Source organism: Gambusia affinis, linkage group LG13 (assembly GCF_019740435.1).
Source record: "Gambusia affinis linkage group LG13, SWU_Gaff_1.0, whole genome shotgun sequence".
NCBI lineage: Eukaryota > Metazoa > Chordata > Actinopteri > Cyprinodontiformes > Poeciliidae > Gambusia > Gambusia affinis.
Window position 1 is genome coordinate 23,667,563 of NC_057880.1, and position 16,563 is coordinate 23,684,125.

General features: G+C 38.8%; 1 protein-coding gene across 3 annotated transcripts; it reads left to right on the forward strand.

The window, feature by feature from the left end:
* Nucleotides 1-2,341: 2,341 nt before the first annotated feature.
* On the forward strand, nt 2,342-13,165 carry pwwp2b (PWWP domain containing 2B). Of its 3 annotated transcripts, XR_006372519.1 has the most exons (4): nt 2,342-2,782; nt 6,059-7,789; nt 11,709-11,783; nt 12,956-13,165. XR_006372519.1 is itself a non-coding variant. In XM_044135867.1 (3 exons), the coding sequence occupies exons 1-3, from the start codon at nt 2,643-2,645 to the stop codon at nt 11,713-11,715; spliced, it is 1,878 nt and encodes a 625-aa protein (XP_043991802.1). In that variant the 5' UTR covers nt 2,342-2,642; the 3' UTR covers nt 11,716-12,844. The 3 variants fall into 3 exon arrangements, 2 of the variants coding, with proteins under 2 accessions (XP_043991802.1, XP_043991803.1); XM_044135867.1 differs by lacking the exon at nt 12,956-13,165 and having other exon boundaries at nt 11,709-12,844; XM_044135868.1 differs by lacking the exon at nt 12,956-13,165 and having other exon boundaries at nt 2,343-2,782; nt 6,059-7,793; nt 11,709-12,844.
* The last annotated feature ends 3,398 nt before the right edge of the window (nt 13,166-16,563 follow it).

Below are 16,563 nucleotides of genomic sequence, written 5' to 3' on the forward strand. Positions count from 1 at the left end.
TATACACTGCAACTCCCCCACTCAGCTCCTTCAGACTAGCCAGCAGCAATTAGCAAACACCTTTTGGAACTGGGGATCTGCTGAGGTCATTATCCAAGCTGCTTCTCAACAAAATAATGGTAAAAACATTGTTAAAGGGTTAATAGAGGAGCCATGTTGAGATGACTTCCTGAAGGCAGAGTTTCAGAAAGAGCAGGAGTTTTTAAAGAGACAGAAGTCCAATTCAAGCTATTAAATTAGGATGTCAAATTTATCTTGAGTTATATTTGACATATATGCTAACTTAAGATAAATTAGTTACTTGATTAAGCTATAAAATGGGACTATGTGTCTGAAAAACACATAATATTGACCCTTTAAAGAAATTCAGATATTTGCTCAATGCAAGTGTTATACTTTTCCACACTTTTGTACACTCTAATTTGGGGACTGGTGAGACAAAAGTGGAACTTTTTATATGTCCCATTACATCTGACATTAAAATACATCATCAGTTCAGGAAAGAGAATCATACCAGCAGTCAAACACAGTGGCGGTAGAGGAAAGGTCTGGGAATGAGAGGATTTATCAGGACCTGAATAACAACTCACAACTGCACCAGTAACATTTTTTTGTGTATTTATAGTCACAGTTACAGTTTTTCAGTATTTTTCTGTGTACTGTGGAGCCAAGAATCAACATTTCATTGCCAAAATTACTGTTGTGTTTTTGTGCTATGACAATATAGTAAGTCTAAGAAAGTCCAGCCATCAGTTTATGACCAGTTCATGACTCAACACACTTCGGTTTATCCACACGGGTACCAGCAAGTCCACCTCTGATTAACTCAAAAAAGAAGAAAATAAAAGTGTAAGAGTGACTAGCCAATGTCTGGACATACCCTTTACTCAGATGTTGGGACATGACCTTACAAGGACCCAGAAAATGTCCTTTAGCACAAAAATAAACTTCCTGACCCAAATCAAAGCACCACAGAATATAAAAATAAAATAGGTCACACACACTAATATCTGATTATAACACACATTTGCTGTTGCAGTGTTTCAATAAGCTTCTGAAATGTCACATTGTTTATTTCCATCCATTAATTTTTCACCAAGATTTTGTATTAAAGATGGGAGAGTTCAATCACTGTGTAGATGATCAATCTGAGCTCATCGGATCACATGACTTTCTGACATTGCTCTAAAGTCTAATCTCTTTGCTCCAACAGATTAAATTGTAGTCTTTATCTCCAGTTAGCCTCTCTGATCTGTGGTTTTCCTATGGCTGTACAGCTGTTCAATCTGAATACGTACTTTGAGTTCTTTTCACTATTACACATTGAACTGAGTTCTGCTGTTGACCTTCTTTGATTTGATGCCACCAACCATGATCATTCAGGGTTTTACCCCCTCAAAACAATGATTTCCTTCTATCCTTCCAGTTTTCAATAATGCATTAAACAGTTCTCAACCCAATCTTTTCTGTAATCTTCTTAGATGCCAATGATGTGACTCTTTTTAAACAGAGAAACATTTTTTCCACAATCACAGAATGTCTTCCCACATGGTTGTTTAATAAATTGAGAAGCTGCTCATTACATCATCTGGGGTTAAATAACTTGTTGCCAGCTGAAAGATAATTGCCCATCCAGTAATTATCCATACCTATTTGCTCAGTTAAATTACTTTGTTTTGTTTTTTTGGCCAGTGTACAACATTAGAACACCACAACAGGTTTTTAATTACATGTTTCTGAAAGTGACTGAGTTAGTAAATGATATATTTAATTAAACTGAGTTAACGAAAATATGTACACTTCTTACTCGCTTTCAAACAGATTAATGCTTATTATAACATTCTTGGTTATGTATGCATGTTTTCTCTTGTCCTACTAGTTATTTGTTTCTTTTGTTCTTTAAACCTGCTTTAAATAATTTAAAAAAATAAACACATATCCCTAGCTATTTATAGGAGATATATCTACAAGGCAAGCTTTGTGGAATCAAAACATAAAGACATAATAATTTTCTTTGTACTTCAGTTTTCCTCTGCACTTCTCCAATGTAAACCTTGCAATATGTTAGGGCAACTAAAGGTCATTTCAGAAAGCTGATAAAAGCTAACCTTTTGATTGCAACATAAGATGAATATATTTACCATTTATTTGATTTGAAGCATAAATATTCTATAGATTTAAAAATCCTGAAGCTGTTTTTCGAAAACAACACATTCAGTTCTATTGAGAAATTGTAACAAAAAAATTAAAGAATTGTTTATTGGTTGTACATTTCTTACTTTCTTACTAGCGCCACATTTTATGGATATTTCTTGATCTACTTGCAAAATCGCCATTACTCTCTCAGCATGGACAGCAGGGTGAGGTGAGTGGTAATGAACGGCATCAAACAGAGTGAGGCAGAGAAAAAGGCCAGGCCTCGTCTCGGGGAGATTTTTTTGCTCCTGTAGCACACAGAGCGTGATGTCAGCGGTGGCAGCGCTGTTGTAATGGACTTGGTGGGGGTGATGGCGTCATTTTCTGCCTTAGCGTAGCCTCCTGCTCTCGATAGCGAAGGGGGAGACGGATCTTAGGCCGACGCGACCGTGGCTCCGTTAGCCGGGAGCGAGTACCGCGGAGCCGGACAGAGCACCCCGGGAAACATGGAGGCTGCGGACGAGGAGCTGCGGGCCGGCTCTCGGGTACCTGTCACTATCGATCATGTTGTTAACGACACGCTGGTGGTGACGCTGACCTACCGAGAAAGAAGCTATACGGGGATATTACTCGATTCCAACAAAAAGTGAGTAATTTTATGGACTTTTTAATTTTTCCCAGAAATTATTCTCTACCATAGCGTGCTAACGGCTATGTGAAATGCTAGCCCCTTAGCTTTGTAGCAGCTAAATGGGCCCTCAGAAAAAAGACATGGGTTATTGTAGCTGACAGGGGAGCTAACGGCTAACTTTGGTGGCTAATCATAAACTGATATTTCACTTTACCTTATAAAACGGAAGAATATCAGTTTTTCCGTTGTGAAAACATTCATTTCACTTTATAAGATTAGAAAGAGCAGTGATTGATAACTTATATTGTGTAGCAGCTACTGTTTCTGAATTCATCAATAGCTTATTGTTAGCCTTATCAAATACTGAAGAAGCTCAAAGAAACTGAATAAAAGCAGGTCGGTGAATCAGACAGTGATGTGTTTATTCACACAAATTGATTAAATTACTTTTCTGCTGTGCTGTTTAAGATAATCAAAAGTATTTGTGTTAATTTGAGGTACAGCTCTGTTATACCCAGGGACCTCTAGTTCATAAAAAATCATGGAAAATTACTAATTTAATTGATCATTTGTCATATTTGGCTGTTTGACTTCATCCAACTTGTAAAAACCTGTGACCCTGGTTCTGTTTGGCATTGAAGGCCCTTCTCTGTGATTATAAGCACAGTCCTGCTCAAGTATAAGAAAAATAAAGGGGTCAAGACTATTGTGACATTATTAATGTCTAATTATTTCACTTTTCTGTTTACCTCAAGTGTCAGCTCTGTGTTGCGCACCTTAAAAGCCGATGGCTTACACTATTTATAGCCTAGCAGAATCAAAATCTGACCGGCTTTGGCCCTTCTTTATGCAACAGCTCAAGCTGCTCTGAGAACAACCTACTTAAATGAGGGGAAAAGAAGGCCTTGAAATAACCCAAAATAGACCTCTATCCCAGGCCTAGTCAAATACCAAATCTGACTTCTTCTTCCCTTTCAGCTTTGGGAAAATAATTTCCTCTCATTGTTTTTCTCTGCTTTTTAAAGATATCCTTGTGTAGTCATTCAAACTAATCTTAACTATCTAGTAGCTGTACGCCAAGTGAAGTGCCAGCAGCTTTAATGAATCACTGCTCGTCATATTGTGCGTCCTTGTGCTATGTTTAACAAGCACGGCCTGTTCCCTGTAACAGGCAGCACCGTTCGTGTGCTGTCAGTCGCAGTGGAGGCTAATATTTGGCAGCTTTGGGGCACGTATAGAAAGGTTTGAGAGGAACAAACATCGCCAGGAGACTATAACACACCGAGCCATGCCAGCTCCTTCTCTCGGGGATGAAAATGGGCTCCCCAAATGTGTACTAATTAATAATCTCACCCCACAGGAGCCCTGAGTAGACGTGGATGCAAAAACAAACTGAAATCTCCTGGTTACATCTCTGAATCCCGAGTGATTCATGGGATTGTTTTTGTTCAGTCAGATGTTGGGAAGGCGAGGAGGGGGAGCGCCTGGGCATCCTGTAGACTCTTTGTTTGCTGTGTCCTGACTACAGCAGCTCAGCCATGTTACTTTTTTGCCTGCCAGCCACGTCTTGATGACTTCTCGGCCGTTTGGCCTTCATTAGACATGTTTATCGATCCCAGGATATGAAAGAAGATGCGTACAATCAAGCAGGGAAAGTGGGTGATACTATTGCTCTGCTGTTGTAGCCTGAGGCATAAGGAGAGATTACTGCACGGCTCGCTCAGCAGAACCCAACCCCCACTCTATAAGAACTTTGAGAACGCAGGTGATGAGCAGCGTGGTTCAGTCCTGTCGTAGAGAAACCGAACCGTTCACGTTTCTCTTCTTTTTTTAGTTCTTTTGCTGCTTAATTTTTCTCTTAGACTATTTTAACATCTCTATTGACACTTAATAGCACCCTGGTAAAAATATGTGTAAACAACTTTAAAATAACTTAGTCTTTTATGGCAGCAACTTCATCTCACATGGAAAAAGCTATCAAAACCAAACCTTTCATTTGATTGCATTCATTCATTTGGGGGAAAAATACACAATACAAAAAGCACTGGTGCCACACCTTTATTTGTATGCAACAAATGGTACAAAGGGCTTAAGAAAAATCCTACTTAACTTTTCTTTGTTTTAATGATCACAGCATCTCTAACCTTTTAATTATGAACTTATTACTTCTTGTGTCTCTGAGATGTGCATATGACAAGACCAGAACCCTTCAAAACAAAACATGATATAGTTAGCACCTAAAATTTGAAACAACTAGAGGTAAAATATCTTCATAGGTAATTATTATTGATTTGTTGATGAGATTAGCATTTTGGCCCACAGTCTCATTAGCAACCATTTGCAAACATTTCCAGACGCGCTGATTACCAGATTCTTTGTGAGAATCTGGCAATCAGATTCTCACAAAGAATCTGATTGCCACTTTTTGGTATGGAGGAGGATTAGTTATAATGTGGGCTTGTTTACCTTTTAAATAAATGGGGATACTTGATAATAGTCCATGGTATCATGAATTATTAGATATAAGGGGCACCCGAAAGTCTCCCAGAATCTATCAGCAATTGGCTAATACCTGCATGAGAAACCAATCTTTTCTACCTCCACAAACGTCTGAAAATCAGCCTCAGTTGTGAGAGAGGGCTGATTGTTAGACCCGCCCACATGGTCACATTGGACTGTAGCACAGGGAATTCTGGGTAAATACAACCAAAACAAACGCGCAAGTCTAGCGCTAGCTGGTGAAATGGTTCCTCGTCTTTTAACAAAGACAAAAGAGAAATCCTACAATGGCTAAAATCTGTCAGTGCTTCATTTTTGTGTACATTTCAGTGTCTCTTTTTATGTTGTTTCCTTCAATGGTTCTTGGTTTAACGCCACCACAGCCGAGGAGGGCCACAGATTTTTCAAAGAGTTTGTTTTGTCTGACACAGTGCAGTGTGAAAGTGAACTGCAGCAGCTGAAGATGCAGCAAATGTTGATGCAGTCCGAGTCTGACGGATCGTGATCCAGAGTGAAAACCCCTAAATCAAATCTGGTGGCCTTTCTCAGACCAGGTGTTTTATAAGTGTTTTAGTGATGTTTGGCTGTCTCAACACTGAATTAGCTCAGAAAAGATTAAACCAGCCATTACCCAACATTCTATACAAAAAATTCTCAAATTAAAGCTTGAGAGCTTATGCTACTGGTATAAAATATGTATTTATTGTACTGCTTTTATGTATGCCAAAATAAATGCGTACATTTCTGATATGCAAGTAATTGTCTCTATTGTCTTTTTCTTCTGGACTTTAGGACTGGACTCTTCTGTCTGCCAGATTTCACATCTAAACTTGGTGACTGCCCCATCACGAAGCCAGACTGTGAAATTTCAGAAATCTTCAATGAGGAGCCGGTTGCTAAATCTCCGAGCCAAGTCTCACACAGACCAAAGGATGAAAACTCGGTCCCTGAAAGCAGCGAACCGACAGCACCTCCACCTCCACCCTGCCCTGTCCCCACACCCGTGCCAGCTGGACAGACTCCTTTCCCTCCTTATTTTGAAGGAGCGCCGTTCCCTCCGCCTTTATGGGTGCGCCACACCTACAGCCAGTGGGTACCTCAACCCCCTCCGCGACCAATCAAGAGGAAGAAGAGGCGGTCACGAGAGCCAGGGCGAATGACCATCAGCACCATTCGACTGCGGCCGCGACAGGTTCTGTGTGAAAAGTGTAAAAACACGCTTAATAGCGACGAGGACAGCAAAGATGGCATTAGCAACACTAAGACTTCTAGAAAAGAGAATACTCTGCAGAGTGACGATGACGGGGATTATAAGGACAACCCAGCAAAGCTGTCGAGAAAAGAGGACGTCATCACAACGAAGGACACCAAAAGACGAGAAAACGCCCCTGTCCTCGATGGCAAGCGCTTCCGAAAGGACAAAAGGGGCGAGGCTGACGTTGAGAAATACACAGCAAGTGATGTTATCCCTCACAGCCCCGTCATAAAGATTTCCTACAGCACTCCACAAGGGAAGGGGGAGGTCATGAAGATCCCATCCCGGGTACATGGCTCAATCAAACCCTTCTGCCCGAAACAGCTGGTGCAAAACGGCGTGGGAGGAAACGTCAAGAGGTCCACGGACGCCACCAAGGACCAGCGGCACATTTTGGACGCCACTAGGTCCGGCCTCACTGTCTCTATTCCAAAACTCAAACTAACCCGGCCTTTCGCAACGGTGAACCAAGGCTCGTCCTGTCCAAAGATCCGGTTGAGACCGCCGCAGAGTCAGGGAGAGGAGACCATGATGGAGTACGACACGGAACTGGTTGGGGGCAGCAGGAGACGGAGCCCCAGGGGGCCTGGTTCCTGCATCCCCCACTCTGAAGACTCTGGGGAGGGCAAGAACTCGTTGGAGTTGTGGTCAGGGAGTTCTGGGGAGGAGGCAGACCGCAGCCACAGCGACCTGACCCTCCTGATCAACTTCCGGAAGCGTAAAGCGGACTCATCCAGCCTGTCCGTGTGCAGCAGCGACAGCTTGGACGAGTCCAAGTCCTTCAGCTCCGAAGGGACGTCGCCAGAGCTGTGCGACCTAGCACCGGGCGAAGACCTGTCCGTCACCTCGTCTTCCGTGACGCCGCGCGAGGATTGCAAGACGGTGCCGCCGCTCACAGTGCGCCTCCACACCCGCAGCATGACAAAGTGTGTAACGGAGGAGGGCCACGCCGTGGCGGTGGGCGACATCGTGTGGGGGAAGATCCACGGCTTCCCCTGGTGGCCGGCCCGCGTGCTCAGCATCAGCGGCACCCGGAAGCAGGAGTCCGACAGATGCGAGGCCCAGTGGCCCCAGGCGAAGGTGGCATGGTTCGGCTCGCCCACCACCTCCCAGCTGTCCGTAGCCAAGTTGTCGCCCTTCAGAGAGCTCTTCAGGTCCCGCTTCAACCGCAAGAAGAAAGGGATGTACCGGAGAGCCATCTTGGAGGCAGCCAAGGCCGTGGGTCACATGGGACCAGAGATTTCGTCACTGCTTTCCCACTGCGACACGTAGGTCAGTCCCAGTTAGTTCAGGAGCGGTTAGCTCTGTTATTAAAATCTCAGACAGCACAACTGTATAAAACCAGCACCTCTTAATAAAAAAGTTAACACTTCTGCCTTGAAAAATTCAGCAGCTCCAATCAATAAATGAAATAAAACTTTTAGTACCAGCAGGGATTTGAACACTATTGAGTTGTTGGGAGCAGTGATGGTTAAACAGTCTAAACAGAAAAGTCCCACTTTTTCCTGTCTGTGTGTATTTCTGGCCAATATTTGTTATACAGTTCCAAAGTATTAAGGTCTAGAAAAACATGGTTTGATTAGTTTAGTCTGGATCCCTGTGGAAAAAGAAGAAGGGTGTCTTTTATAAAAGGAGTCATTGAAAGTCATAATTTAGACTTTTCAACCAGAATATAGATATTTTAGTTCAGACGTTGTACCTAAAGGATCTTTATTTATGGTTGGATGAGCCAGTCCAGATCCGACATCCTGAGTGGGACAGATTTGGAGACAGAGCTCATCTGCGTTTGTCTACATGCCAAAAACAAAAGCTGTAAAAAAAACCTTCAGCTAACTTTAGCACAGTGTTGTTTGATGATCTGAGGAACATACTGATGATAATCCACTGAATTTCCACAGTAAACATTTTCTACTTAAATGTTACAAGAACCTCAGAAACCAGAAGTTTTAAATGTTAACATAGAAAATGTGTTTAGGACTGTAAAAAAAGTGACTTTATGGTGGTCAGTAAAAACCTGATCAGTTCTTCTCTAGTTAATTTGTTCTTTAACTGATTCTAAGATTATTAAATCCAACTTCAACTGTTTATTTAACACTCAGCTGTTATGTAACATTTAATTATTTACAAGTGAAAATCTGAAAAGTGTAGCTTGTTTCAGTCTACACCTTGTAGATTTACCTTTTTATAAATCAATCACAGCTACAGCTATTTTTGAAATTCATCATCAAAAGCAAAGGTGTACAAGGTGAGGCTTGGGGGCCATTTGTGGCCCTGGACTGACTTTGTGCGACCCCCTGACCACAATTCAAGAATACATTAAATGAACTAGTTGTAGTTGTATTTCTAGTCAGAACTACAACATTTAAATTAAAATCTATTTACAAAGACATTAGATTTGACACAAAGTGATCATATTTTCCAAGCTCTCTAGTTTCCTTTTGTTGTCATGGTAACTTGGACCACATCTACATATTGACTTGTACTCTGAAGTACACCAAATCTGTTTTTATTTGCTGTGTTAAAACTTGGCTAAAAACAGAAGTGTTTTCAGATGAAGTCTGACCTACATCCTGTTTTTATTGCTGAGAACAGACGAAATATTGTTCCAGTTTTCTTCAGTCGAGCCCAAAAATAATAAGCAGACTGGATTCCAGTTAACTTCTTCTTCAAAGTTCAGAGAGTTTCTGTCATTTCAGCACATGTTAAAACATGAGGTGGAACAAAATGAGTTACTCTGATCCCAGTTTAAGCCTCATAACAAAAATAGTAATAGATATGAAATAAAAAAAAAAAATTAAAATAAAAATTAGCAAAATAAAATAAAACAAAATAACTAACTAGTATAAGAAGCAGAATTAGTAGGAAACTTGGATTCTCAGTTGGATTTAGGTCTGGACTTTGACTAGGCTGTTGTAACATGACAATGCTTTAATGGCTGTTATGTGTTGTACTGTTGGAAGATGAACATGATGTATGGGCTGCAACTGACGATTATTTTAGTAATCGATTAATATATCAATTTGTTCTGATGATTACTCGGATAAAAAAAAAATTGGCACATTCTGCAGATTTTTCATTTAACCACTTAAGCCTTAATACCTTAAAAGATTTACAAATAATTTACAATAATTATTTACAAATAATTTTATTTACAAAATTTAAATTTATTTACAATATTTAAAAAATTATTTACAAATAATTTACAAATAATTTAAATAAAGGAAAAAAAACATTTTACTGCCTAAAGTGCAACAAAATTCATTTACATCCATTTTTAATTTAAATGCAAAATGCATATATTTTTTGCACAGTTTTGTGTTAATGACTGCTCTCAATATGTTTTGTTTGAGTCTATATACTGCAGTCAATGTTTAATTGATTACTAAATGAGTTAAAATTATAATTAATCTGATAAATGGTTTCATTCCTATCTGAATGTTTGACAGAAACTTTAAATTTGATCTATTTTTGAACTTCCTTTCTGACCCGTCTGCTGTGCTGCTTTGTCTTCATGATGCTGTTTGTTCTCTAACGAACAAATAATACACAGATGGACCTCGTTTACCAGTCAGCAGACTTCTGAAGGCAGCTAATCTGGATTTTATTCAGGGATGTCAGACTGAAGTTAACTGCCATATAAAATCCCAGCCAAATACTTTGAATAAGTTCTATTTTTCAAAGGTATCCCTGATTTTTGGAGCTATAAAAAAAGCAGAGTTATTGCATCTTGCTATCATTTAATTACTTTTAAATCCCGAGAGCAGATTCAGCCAAGTTAAATCTGTTGAACTGCAAGAGCATGTGGTTTCAGTTGTGTGTCAAAAGCACTTTGTCGTTGAGTCTGTTCTGAGCTCCTTCCTCTGGTTCCTGGGGGTTAGTGACCGAGATAACGCAGCTGCTGCACAAGCAGCAAGCGCAGGTCGTTGACGCGCACTTCAACGTGAAAGCCTGTCGTGTTTACAGAGGCAGGCCTGCGTTTTTCAGCTCTTTTGTGAGGACAAACAGAAAAGGAATTGAGACTGGCCTCTATTGGCCGCTTTTTCCAGTCATCATACAGGAAGCGCGTCTCTTGATCCCTCGGCCACGTAAAGCTCCGAAGCGGTGGGAAAAGCTGCTGACGTTCACCTCAGAGTTCCTCCATGTTAAAAACGTCGTGACGGAACGACTTGCTAAAATTTTCATACCAATTCTGGTCACTTTATATCCACAAACCTCAGTCTATACAAGGATTTTATGTAAAAGAGACACAAAGTAAATCCAGTCCATCTGTGTCTAATCTGAGTGTAAATCCAGATGTTCTCTGAAGGCCTTGGAGGTTTCTAAAAGAACAACCAGCGTCATGACGACCAAGGCGGTGAAACTTGGTGGTGGCAGCATCATGCTGTGGGGAGGCTTTTCTTCAGGAGGGACAGAGAAGAGTTAATGTAAAAATGAATGAAGCTTCAAATAATTGCAATTGATCAGATAAAAATTTGGCACATTCTGCCTATTTTTTATTTAACCTCTTAGACCTTTGTACACAATATTAGAAACGGATGAAAAGGTGCAAATACACAAATTATTTTTCTGTTTTTTTAAATATGAAAATCAACATTTTATTGCCTAAAATACAGTAAGAGCATTTCTTTAGTGAATAATGAAACTACTTGTAATGGGGAAAAGCTTTTTGTTTGATTTAAAATTAATACAGTGTAGAGGATAATCTTGATAAGTTTTTGAATGAACCGATCAATGATTTACAGAAGTTGCTTATTTCTAGATTTCATTTTAGAATTTGAAGCTAAAACTGCATGTTTACAAAAAAATGTTTTTTTGTTTTTTTTTTATCTTAAAATGCAAAACGTATACATTTGTAATTCAGTTTTGGATTAATTAGTGTGTTGGGTTTTTTTTTTTCAGGAATTGTTCTTTTTTGAGTCTGTATACTCCCATTAACAATTAATTGATTACTAAATGAGTTGACGATTATTTCAGTAATCGATTAATTCGATTAATTGTTTCAGCTATAGATGCAGCTACATGCAAACCTCTAACGGGTGAACATTGTGTGTCAGGATGTCCTATTTTATCTATGAGAAAATCCCATTAAAATACTCTCACCTGAGTGGTGGAAGCCTGATTAAAGGAGCATGAATACTTCATTGTTTCAGCTGGAACTGATTGGTTTTGTCTGCATTTGTCCTGCAGAGGCTGAGGACCAAACAGACGTCTCCGAGGTTTTTCTGGATTCTCAGACTCGGTCATCAAGGTCCGGGAGTGGGAGTACGTGCCGTTGCCATGGCTACTATTTATATATCTGGTTTTTTTTGTGTTTTTTTTCACAAGGCTGGCAGAAGATGGATTATTATTATTATAATTATAATTATTATTGTTATTGAGACTGGATAAGGGAGCAAAAAATGAAAAAAAAAAAATAACAAAAGACCAGGAATCTCATGGGTCTTCTATGAACTCTGAACTTTTTGTTATTTTCTAGGTTTTATCATATTTCTATAGAGCTGGATAACAAACACTACATGGACCCAAATGTATTTATTCTCCTTCAGTCCTCCTTCTGTGATAGTTTTTTGGAAAACCCTTCTAGTTTGCTGCTGTTTTTCCACGTCTGAAAGTCTTACTCTTCACTTTTGAAAATGTGAACGCTCCATCCAGAGACGGCAACGTTCAGAGGTTGCGTTTGGACCGAACTCCAGAGTCACGTCGCGTCTGTTCCTCCCGCATCCCCGTTTCATTTCTTAAATACTCAGATATCCTGAAAACCATCTACACATTTAATTATTTAAGGTGACACATTTTAAAGAAAAAAAAAGCACTTTATCTGTACCTTGGTGGCCTGCTGTGAGCTCACTGTCTGAAACGCTATTGAGAGACAAAACCTCGATAGTCAGCAGCAGAGCGCAGAAGTCTTTGTGGTTGACTATCTATGGCCTTGGAGATACAAAACTAAAATCCTATTTTTTATTTTTTTTGTTTCTTATTTTATTTTAAAAGTTAAATCCCTGAGAAAACTAGACACAATGTTTTTTTGTTTTTTGTTTTTCTTAATCCTCACTACAAAAACAGAACATTTGTCAACAACGCCCCCCATATGTATCATCAGTTAAATCTTTGAGTTACTTTCTTTCAGAGGAAAAAATACAAATAAGTACCATGCTGTAAGAATACTGTGAATTCAGCTGCTGACTGGGACTGAAGGACAAAAAAACAAAAACGCTGGCTTGCAACTAGTCGCAGTATTTTGGGCGAAATGGCGGCTGCAGCACTGACTCTGAGTGACTTTTAGCGTTGTAAATCCAGTGCAGTGAAGCGGTCAGTATTTAAAAGTTAACAGAAGATTGCACAGGCACGACTCCTTTCTTCCAGCCCAGAACCGGAAAAACAGGCTCAGTTTAGGTGACAGAATTATAATTATTATTAATATTATTATTTTTCAGAAAGAGCTGCTCCCTTCTTCCTGTTTTGATAATCTTTGTTGTGAAGCTGTACGTACGCCTGAGGGGAGGCGGTCGTCTTCCCATGGATGAGCAACATGGCCGTTTACTGCTGCCCACGTCAGTCAATGCTATTGACTACTTTATGTTTCTTTTTTTTTTTTACCTGTACTGTACATAAAATAAAATATACAAGCAATATTGGTGCAGTGGTGTATAATTTATGGCTATTAAAAAGGTGTTAAAGCATAAAAAAGAACCTTTTAAAGTGATGCTTTATAATCGATTATTATGGTTAATATGAATTCAAATTAATATATATTACATTAGAAAGTATTTTTGACAGTTGTCCATTATGGCCATTGTTGACAAAGAGAATAAGCAAATTTCTGCTAAAAAAAATAAAATATTTTGAGATTAATCTCAGAAATTTTGTAGAAAAAACAAGAAACTTTCTGAATTTAAGTAAAAATTTTGGGATTAATCTCTGAAATTTATGAGAAAAACCTGGAAATTTCTGAGTTTCAAAATTTGAAAACGTTTTTTGAGTTTTGAAACTCAAAATTTTCAGGTTTTTTCTATAAAATGTCAGAGATTAATCTCAAGCTTAGTTTTTGAATAAATTGCAGAAGGCCATTGCTAATGAAGCGTAATGGGGTTTTTTTCTGTATCCAAATAATGGAAAGTTTAGTGGAAGAAAAAAGTGGTTGAAAAAGTTGCACAAACAGCTGGCGTCGGTGCTGTAAAAGCAGCCGCTGACAGACTTATCCAGGAAGTGGATTACAAATGTCACATTGTGTTACGCTTCAGCAGAACCACAATCATAAATTAACAGAGAAATACTTAAAATATATTTTATAATATTCTAATTTAATAAGAGATTGATACATTTTCCTCAGTAGTTTATTAAACATGTTGCTTATTTGACTTTTCAAAACCAGGCAAAAAAGTACAACTGAAATGTAAGAGAAACAACTAGAATTTTGACTTGTAATTTAAACAAGTGTAGTAACAATTGTTATTAAATTTGATGTATTATAGAAAATACATTATACATTATAATATTGAGTATTATAATCCCCCTCTTTTTAGAAAAATACTAAACTCAGTATGGATTGGTTTATCCCTCAGAATTATGTAAAACTTGCAAGTGTTTTGAAGAAAAGGGTTATAAAAAGGCTGTTCTGTACTGTTTTTATTATACTAAATGTACTGAAAACAAATGTACCTTTGGCATCTGGACAATAAACTGCTCCCATACCAGGCATTTCTTAATTATGTGCAAGGCATGTAAACTTCATGGGTTGCTATTGTAAAAGGACATATTTATTGGAGATAAAAGCCAGATGTTTCTCATGGGAGCATTCCTTGAATTATATCAGCAAATACTTTGCTTGATGGGAAAATGCGTCTGCTTAGTGATGAATTAAAGATTATTCATTCAGCCAACTAAAATGATATTAATCTAATCCAGAATTCAAGAAGCACTCTGAAAAGTGGGACATGTGTCCATGTCCCACAAACTCAAATATTAGTCTGTATAGAGGGGAGATATAAAGATCAAAATATCTCCAAAACGACCAGAATGACCTTAACTTTTCCTTTTTCGTGATACCGTTAGCAAACCAGCCAATCAGGCAGCGTCATTCTTTTTCTCTTGGCGCTGATTGGCTGTATCCCCATAAGCGGAAATATAGTAGACTGTAGCTAACTTCTGCGGCAGCGCTAAGACCTTTTGACGGGTTTCCTGCTGGTGTTAATGCATATTAAGGTATATTTGGTGGTCGAACTATTAAAATAGGCAGTTATAAGTGCTTTTAAATGGAGTCTGAAGTATTAGCATATTTCAGCTATTCGTGCGTGGAGAACCCTGCAAATAGCAGGGGTTCAATAACGCTTGTTTGTTTTTTGATGGAGCTCCTTATTTGTCTTTTTTTTTTAGCACATTTTGACGCTCTGTAGTGTCGTATTTTCTTCAAGTTGACTTGGCTTAACATTGAAGCTAAGAAGCCTTTTTATTGCTAGTGCTATGAGTTGAAGTTAGTTTTGGAGTTGGGTCTGTTATTTTTAATTCTGCTGGGTTTCAGATGTTTAAACAAGGCTGCTGCTTTGGCTTCTATTTCCATGTGGAAATAATTTTAAACTTTTCTAAAAAATGTTGAAAGAACAGATTTTCACAGTGTAGCAGGTTATGACAGATTAGACAACCATAAATCCTCCATTTTGTTTGTTGTTTCTCCCTTACTCCACACCCTTCAACACATCCAGAAAGCTGATCCGTGTCAGACGTGTTGATTTGTTGTCTCCTTGCTTTAAATAGGACTGATTAAGTATGTCTGTTGCATAACCGGTCTGTGCAGCACAGAGGATAGGATGGTCAAAGTGAAGTGACCCATGCCTGGCGATGTCCAGGTCGGATCATTTCAGCTCTTGTTTCAATTCTTCCCCCACAAACCCACCTCACAGCTGCTCCTGTTTCCCGAGGACTGCAGCCCAAAGTAAACGAACCAGTGAGGCCTGAAAAATGGTGGGCGTCACAATGGATAGTCTAGAAATAAACCAGTTTGAGCTTTAAGGGTCAATGCTATCTCTCTTACCACCTGTAATATAGCTGGCCTCATTCGTTAGATGATATTTTTGTTTGCCTGGTTTTAAAACACCAGGGATAGCAGTTTCATATTTACCAGTAAACTTTGTAGAAAGTACAAAAAATAACCTGAAACTGTGACAGATTGTGCGTTAGTCTGATGAAACTAAATTTGAAAAGCTACATTTGGCACAAAAACAACTCTAAGCATAATCAAAAGAGCGCCATGAACCACTGTTTGATCAGAAAGGTGGCAGCATTATTAACTTGGGTTACTTTTTTCAGATGGAGCTGAGTTTTTCTTCAAGATGGATGACGTTATGAATTGTTCTAAACCCTTGTGGTCCCAGAAAACTGGATATCAAGAGGAAATAAAGGGAAGAGGAAGTATAAGCATACACACTAATGAACAAGAGTAACTTCATGAGACTAACACAGAAGTTCTGGAATGACTTAGCCATGGTTTCATAACTAAATTTGACAGAAAAAATAAGACATTTGAGGTCAAGAGATGTTCTCATGCCCCAATAGATTTGGAGAATTTTTACAAGGTAAAGTGGGCAAATATTGTCAAAATCAGGAATGCTAATGTACTCCTACTGAAGAAGGTAGAATCCTAGAAATGAACCAAAATGTGATTCAACGATTCATTTACAACATCCCGTTTTAGTCCCCTTTAATTAATTAAAGCAAAACTACAAAGTCAGATTTGTTTGGATAAGTGTGAATTTGCAATCAGACTCTGAAGTGGACCAGAAAAATTGAACCCTGGTCCACCTACAAACCCAGGTGTCAGTTCGGTTGAAGTAAACTCTGCTGCTGTTTGAATGAGAATGTAAAAAGCAGGAAGTGTGCTAAAGTGCAGAGCATTCTGGGTAAAAACAACCAAAACAAGAGGAACTGTTGGTAGTATTTTACCAATAAATCTGTATTTATCTTCAGATTTCTCAAAATGAAGATTTTATATCTTTTATATATTCATCGGCATTTCCTTCTGCAAAGTCTTTTAAAAAAGGAGAGACAC

What these genes read in the sequence shown, in the direction of transcription:
- pwwp2b (XM_044135867.1), top strand. Translation starts at nt 2,643, where the DNA reads ATGGAGGCTGCGGACGAGGAGCTGCGGGCCGGCTCTCGGGTACCTGTC. An exon ending in TTACTCGATTCCAACAAAAA is followed by an intron (nt 2,783 to 6,058) that starts GTGAGTAATTTT and finishes TCTGGACTTTAG; the next exon opens with GACTGGACTCTTCTGTCTGC.